A 7,316-nucleotide genomic window follows, 5' to 3' on the forward strand; every position below is an offset into this window, starting at 1 on the left:
GGGGCCAGGGGATCAGCCTCAGGTAAACAGGGAACCTGCTCTTTGCTCCTTCCCCAGAGGATTATCCTATTAGTGCAACTAACCACTGCCAGCCGGGATTCAACCCTGAGCCTCCTCAGCCAAAATAAATTATGTAGAGATTACAGGGATTTAGGCCATTATGTTTGGGGGAAAGGGGGAGATATTCACCACTAACTTCAAAAGCTGGGACAAGTGATGTTAGCATGCGGCTAATGTCAGCATGCGGCTATAGTAGGCTCTTATCCTCTATGAGAGTGTGACGTAACTGAGCCGGTAGTGATCAATGGCTCCATGTCTAGTTGGCAGCCGGTATCAAGTGGAGTGCCCCAAGGGTCGGTCCTGGGGCCGGTTTTGTTCAATATCTTCATAAATGATCTGGAGGATGGTGTGGATTGCACTCTCAGCAAATTTGCGGATGATACTAAACTGGGAGGAGTGGTAGATACGCTGGAGGGGAGGGATAGGATACAGAAGGACCTAGACAAATTGGAGGATTGGGCCAAAAGAAATCTGATGAGGTTCAATAAGGATAAGTGCAGGGTCCTGCACTTAGGACGGAAGAACCCAATGCACAGCTACAGACTAGGGACCGAATGGCTAGGCAGCAGTTCTGCGGAAAAGGACCTAGGGGTGACAGTGGACGAGAAGCTGGATATGAGTCAGCAGTGTGCCCTTGTTGCCAAGAAGGCCAATGGCATTTTGGGATGTATAAGTAGGGGCATAGCGAGCAGATCGAGGGACGTGATCGTTCCCCTCTATTCGACATTGGTGAGGCCTCATCTGGAGTACTGTGTCCAGTTTTGGGCCCCACACTTCAAGAAGGATGTGGATAAATTGGAGAGAGTCCAGCGAAGGGCAACAAAAATGATTAGGGGTCTGGAACACATGAGTTATGAGGAGAGGCTGAGGGAGCTGGGATTGTTTAGCCTGCAGAAGAGAAGAATGAGGGGGGATTTGATAGCTGCTTTCAACTACCTGAAAGGGGGTTCCAAAGAGGATGGCTCTAGACTGTTCTCAATGGTAGCAGATGACAGAACGAGGAGTAATGGTCTCAAGCTGCAGTGGGGGAGGTTTAGATTGGATATTAGGAAAAACTTTTTCACTAAGAGGGTGGTGAAACACTGAAATGCGTTACCTAGGGAGGTGGTAGAATCTCCTTCCTTAGAGGTTTTTAAGGTCAGGCTTGACAAAGCCCTGGCTGGGATGATTTAACTGGGAATTGGTCCTGCTTCGAGCAGGGGGTTGGACTAGATGACCTTCTGGGGTCCCTTCCAACCCTTATATTCTATGATTCTATGAGCCGTGCGCTCCATTCATAAGGGCCGTGGAGCCCTGCGGGGAGGGTCAGGAACGCCGCCTTGTCCGATGGCCTCCACCTTGCAGGAGAAGCGGCATTTCAGGGCATCGGGATTGGAGTGGGGAGATTTGAACCCAGCGCCCTGGCAAGCGCAGCAAGCGACTCCAGCAGGGGGAAGAAAACACCCTTTGTACTGCTCCTCCCAGCCGTATTGCCTGAGGCACCCTTCCCTGGTAACACAGGAGAAACAAACTTGATAAAGTGCTCAGCCATGAACTGGAAACAAAGGCATCTTGCCTGCCGCAAGTGGTATCCGTGCTGAGCCAGGCTGCGGCCAAGGGGCTGCTTCCTTCCTTCCTCAATACATGCGTCATCATAAATATCCAGCGCTTACTCTTTATAAAGGAGCCCCCTGCTGGGGAGTGAATCTGCAAGCACTGGGCTCCTTGTCTTCCTTCCCAGCAGCTGGCTAACTAAGAGAGTGACGCTGGGAGCCAAGCACTATAAACCCAGTGGCAAAGGCTGGTGGTTCCCAGCTGCTCTGGCGAGCGTGAAGCTGAGCTCCCTGCTGAGGAGAGCAGGTAAGGACGGGGGATGTAGTTCTGGGCCAAGCTTTGATCCCACTTTGAAGAGGGAGCTGTTTACACCAGAGAACTTTTCCAGCTTGGCTTGTACAGGGGTGGGAGAGAAAACCGGCCAGGATGCAGTGAGGGGCTTTGATGGCAGGTAATTCAGGCCTGGGGTGGCAGGAGAGATGGGGATGGTGGGTGCAGTTTCTAAGCATTTTTTTTTTATATTAGTGACATGACTGATTGCCCTTTGGCGAGGGAGCGCTGGCCGCTCCCCCGGCCAAGGTGTCTGGGGGAGACACACGGCCTTTCAGAGCAGTGCCGCCCCAGGGCTCAGCAGTGCAGAGGACGGAGGGCTCTCCCTGTGGGTTTGGGTTGGGAAACGGAAATCGGGGCCTGCTGGCTTTGCAGATGTGTGTTTGGGGGGGGGGGGAGCAGGATGTGTGGTTTAAGAGCTTTTAAAAATCTCTCATTGCTATTGACAAAAACAGCTCTCTAGGGTGAGGAGAGGACAGGGGCCTCCAGGGCTGGCGATCCAGCCCCTTGCCACCCTCCAAGGCTTTAACGTGCTACTTCTGGTTCTCCCTAGGAAGCTTTTGACTCCAGGCCTGGGATCAGGTTTCCTCTGGAGGGGGCAGCTGCCCAGCGACCTGCACCCCGGTGGCTGACTCTCTGCCCCCGCTCCCTCAGCCCCTGACTCCACCGAATGTTTCTCTCCAGACAGAGGGCCACGAGCAAGAAGCCGGGTCCGCTGCCCACCTGTCCCAACGTCCTCACCCCCGACCGGATCCCCAAGTTTTTCATCCCCCCCAAACTCTCCACCTTGTATGGCAGAGCCCTGGGCGGGAGTCCCGGTTCCCAGCAGAGCCCCCAAGGGACCGGGAGCCCAGAGACACACATCGCTCTGATCAGAGCCGCCGATCAGCCCATCATCCACACACAGGGCCGGCACCAGGACTCTGTGGCCAGGGCAGAGGGTGAGGCTGGCCAGCAGCTCCCCCCTGCCTGCTCCACGCCCCACCTCCTCAGCCCGGGGGGCTTCCCCCTCCTGCCCGAGAGCCCCCACACGCGCCGAAGGGAGTCCATCTTTCACACCGTGTGTCCACCCCACCGCATCTCCCTCGACCTCTCCCCAGAGCCCGACGCCAGGCTCTCGCCCCCGGTGCTGCGGCCCTGGTGGCCCGTCTCCCAGCCTGGCGCCTTGGACAGCGACACGACCTCCTCTGCAGGTGCCTCACCCTTCGGCTCCCCGGTGCTGGGGCACTCGCTCGCCTGCCAGGCCCACTGGGGCCGGCCCCTCTGCAGCCGCACCCCGGATGCCCAGGCGATGAGCCGGGCCAGCTCGCTGTCTGCCGAGGAAGCCAGCTCTACGGACGACAGCCCCAGCTTCCCACGCCGACAGGCCGAGCCCAGCTGGGGGGCAGCGGCCAGGTTAGCCCCGCCACCCTTCTTCCCCTTGTACTTCATCTGCCGCCCCACACCAGTGGCCCAGGAGAACACGGTGGCGCTGAGCCGAGGTGGGCGCCTGCATCTCTCCTCCGAGTACGTCCCGGCCAGCAGGCGCCTGCGCGTCCGGCTGGTCAGCGCCGAAGGCCTCTACCCGCGGCCCTGCGACCCCCGGCACGTCGGCTGCTGCGTGATCCTGCGGCTGCGACCGGGCAAGGCGCAGAAGCAGCGCAGCGCCGTGGTCAAGAGGAGCCGAAGCCCCATCTTCAACGAGGACTTCTTCTTCGAGGGCCTGGCGCCCCATGAGCTGCCCAGCCGCCGCCTCAGGCTCAAGGCGCTCAACGTGGGCTGCGGCGTGAGGCGGGACGCCGTCCTGGGCGAGACCGAGGTCCCGCTGCCTGCCCTGCTGCCCCCCTAGGGCCCGGCGGGGCCACGCGGCCGCAGCCCAAGGCCTGGCACACTGGCCCTGGCTCCCAGCGGGGGCCTGGGAGGAGGGAGAATGAGAAAGCCAAGGTTCAGGGGGCTGGAGGAGCTATGGCTACGGCCCAGCTGCCCACCCGTCCCTCCCCTCTGCCCCAGCCCCGGCCCTGGATGGACAAGGGCTCGGTGCCCCTGTGCCCCTGGCCCACCAGGTGTGGGGGCGCTCGGCAGGGCTGCACGCTGGCCCGCAGGCTCCCTGTGCAGGGCGCACAGCGAACTGATTGTTTAGTTTTTGATAATGAAAAGGAGCCTGCACTGCATGGAATCCCAGCCGTGGCTGCATGTGGGGCGGGGAGGGGGGGCAGGCTGCAGCGGAGCGAGGGCCAGGGCTTCATGGAGAGAGTGTGTTGCAAGCCACCCCTTGCCCAGCCCCCCAGCCCCTCCCCTCCCCTCCTCTCCCTTTCAATTGCCTGCCTCCTTCCCATTCCCCTCCCATTGCCCACCCCCCGCCCCATCCCCTCCCCTGCTCTGACTCCAGCAGTTTCTCTCCACCTGGCAATGGGGGGAGGTGTCTCGCTCTGCCCGCAACATGCCCCACCTCTGGATCCGCTTCCTGCTGCAGGGAGGGGGTGGGGGGGGGATGGGGAGAAGAGACATGACAGCCGAGTTTGGAAATAGAAGAGAAAGCTGACAGCCAGCAGCCCCCTCCTGCCCCGGGGCTCTGAGCTGGGGGAGAGCACAGCCCCTCCTGGCCGGGGTCTGAACCTGGAGCCTCCAGTACTGCACGCAGGAGGCCCGACTGCCCGCACTGCAGGTGATTCTCTAGCAACAGCTCCCCATAGTAGGTTCTTACCCTCCTCTGTGGATCGGCCACTAGAGGGCGACCTGACTCACGCTGCAGGTGCCACAAGGGTAGAAAGCAACAGCCTCTTCCCCCTCCCCCCGCCCCCCTGGGGTGGCTGAGCGGGACAAGGGAAGAAAAGGGCCCTCAGGCTGCAGGGGGAGAGGCAGGCGCAGGACGATGTGACGTCCGTGACCCCCCCCCCCCACGGGATGTCAGTGTGCCCCACTCCCGCTCGTTGGGCCCAAAGGGAACGCTGTGCCTGCGGGGCACATGTGCACCCCAATGGGCCTGGCTGGCATGAAAGGGCCAGCCCCCGTCGCCCCCCCATGGGGCCTAAGCGAGGTAAATGGAAGGGCTCCAGCAGGCTTTGGCTCAGGCACCAAGGGGCCTGGGGCAGGCCAGGGACCCCCCGCCTCTCACTGGCTCAGGGCTCCCTGGGGTGCTGGCATGGGCACCACGCAGCATCATGAGTTGCCCCGCGTCCCCTGCGCTGAGCAGCCTTTTGCCAGCCCTTGGGGGCACGGACGGGAAACCCACGGGTGGCCATTCTGGGGGCGCCCCACAACAGTCCCTGCCCCGTGGCCAATTCCTCACAGGGGAGGGGGGATGGCCGCATGGGGTGGGCTCTGGGCCCTGAAGTCGGGGGGCAGACCCGCAGAGGGAGACAGAAGGGCTTACGGCTGCCCTGTTGCAATGCCCCCCAGAGGCGGGGCGGATGGTAACGGGACATTCCACGCCTCTGCCACCCCGGGGTGGGCACCGCGAGGGGCTTTGGGGCGTTGTTCTCAGGAGAGCGTGCGGCACCCGGCACTGCAGCAACCAGAACGCGCCTGGCACTGCATGAGCAGCTCTGCTGGCCAGCCTGCGCCTCTGCTCCTCGGGACGGGGGGGAAGAGCGAAAATTTCTGGAGAAGTCTCCCCCGGTGGTTGGAACAAGACCTTGGGGGAGCTCGCACAGAGCCCCAACTTGGGCCTGAGCATCTCATAACACCTTGATCCTGACAGCCCCCACCCCTACCCTGCAGTGCACTGGGGTGCGGAAGGGGGGATTGGCACAGGTCTGGGGGGCTGCCGTGCCAGCAGAGAGCAGGGGGCAGGCCCTGGCACATCCAGGCTGTGGAGGGTGGGGAGGATTTAGTTCATGGCAGGCACTGGGGCCTCATGGAGGGAGGGAGCCCAGCTAGCAGACCCCTCCGTGTCTCACCCCCACCGGCCTCGCTGCAGTGCCCCATGGCTCTTCCCCACTCTGGCCCAGCACCCCCGCCCCCAGTCCCTTGTGCTCCCCAGCCCCAATGGATTCCCCTCCCAGCCATTCAGCTCTGTTGATCTTTGCAACAGGCAGGGGAAGGTTTGTTTGCCAAGGCCCCGCTCTGCAAACAGCAGGATGGCACCGCTGCCTCCTCCCCCCACCCGCCACTGAGAGCCACTCCCTCCTTTATTCCCATCAGTGGGTCTGTGGGGGAGGGCGTGTGGGGCTCAGATTGGAGCTGGGCTGGAGGGGATGAGAACCAGGGCGTGGGGAGGCGTGGCCGGTTTTGTCCCATCCTTTCCGGCGCGAGATCCTTGTGCTGCCCCCAAGCAGGGTGCGACTGCGACATACGGGTAGATCTATGCGGCAAGCGAGGCCCCTAAATCCACCCCTGGAGGGGCAGGGCGTTGAATGGGCAAGATGCCAACTGGCTGGGAAGGATGGAGTGATTCAAAACCCCAGACTACAAGCAGCTGGCCCACGGGCCGGGCCTGGTGTGGCCTGGCCGCAGGATAGCTGCTGGCCTAGGGGGGGTCTGGTGTGCCAAGCCCCAGTGGAAAAACGGCAAAAACGGCCTTCAGTGGGATGCCCAGCAGAGGGCACTGCTGGGCAAAGGATCGGCCTGGCTGCAGCTCCGTTCGCCACAGTCTGCCTCGGCCCAGCGAAGGGGAATCAGGTGTGGGGGCTCTTCCTTAATCTGCGGGGGGCAGAGTGGGGCACTGGGAGTCAGGACTCCTGGGTTCCATTCCCAGCTCTGCCACCGGTTTTCTGTGTAGTACTGGGGAGGGCGGGAGAAAGACTCTCTGTGTCTCAGTTTCCCCTCGTAGGCGTTTAGGAGCCAGGACAGGTTTCTATTCCTTGTTCTGAGAGGGGAGAGGGGTCTAGTGGTTGGTGGAAGTGACATGGAATCAGGACTCCCATTCCCACTTAATCACTGTGACCTTGGACAAATTGCTTCCCTTCTCTGTGCCTCGGTTTCCCCATCTGTAGAAAGGCATCCTCGTATTGGGGTGATGAGGCTGAATTAATGAATGAAACCCTCCAGTGGAAGATACTAGCAAAGTCAAAGAACACTTGATTGTTTGATTCTCTTTTGAAACCTGTTGAACTGGAAGGAACTGGGCCCCATGAATTCTTGGAATAAACACAGGTAAAGCTGGGGGAATGTTCTCTAACAATGGAGCTAGATCTATTGTGCAATTAGAGAAGAAGAAATCAAGGGAAATAATTTTTAATACCCACTTGTTGCATCTTGTCTTAGCTTGTCTGTGGCTTCTTTGGGGCAGGGACTCTCTCTCAGTCTGTCTGGGCAGCACCCAGCATGACAGGGCCCCAATCTTGGTTACTCTGCATCTGGGCAGCGCCTGGTGCGATGGGGTCCTGATCTTGGTTACTCTGTGTCTGGGCAGCGCCTGGCACAATGGGGACCCACTCTCAGTTACTCTCTGTCTGGGCAGCGCCTGACACAAC

At 60.7% G+C, this 7,316-nt stretch overlaps 1 protein-coding gene across 1 annotated transcript; it reads left to right on the forward strand.

Annotated features, from left to right (window-relative positions):
* The first annotated feature begins 984 nt into the window (after window positions 1-984).
* C2CD4D (C2 calcium dependent domain containing 4D) lies at window positions 985-7,101 on the forward strand. Its single transcript, XM_048828343.2, has 2 exons — window positions 985-1,899; window positions 2,477-7,101. Exon 2 carries the CDS (start codon window positions 2,594-2,596, stop codon window positions 3,749-3,751), a length of 1,158 nt encoding a protein of 385 aa, XP_048684300.2. The 5' UTR covers window positions 985-1,899; window positions 2,477-2,593; the 3' UTR covers window positions 3,752-7,101.
* The last annotated feature ends 215 nt before the right edge of the window (window positions 7,102-7,316 follow it).

The sequence above is a fragment of the Caretta caretta genome, chromosome 24, assembly GCF_965140235.1.
Source record: "Caretta caretta isolate rCarCar2 chromosome 24, rCarCar1.hap1, whole genome shotgun sequence".
In the NCBI taxonomy this organism is placed as follows: Eukaryota; Metazoa; Chordata; order Testudines; family Cheloniidae; genus Caretta; species Caretta caretta.

Coding starts and splice junctions, on each gene's coding strand:
- C2CD4D (XM_048828343.2), top strand. CDS start 2,594: ATGTTTCTCTCCAGACAGAGGGCCACGAGCAAGAAGCCGGGTCCGCTG.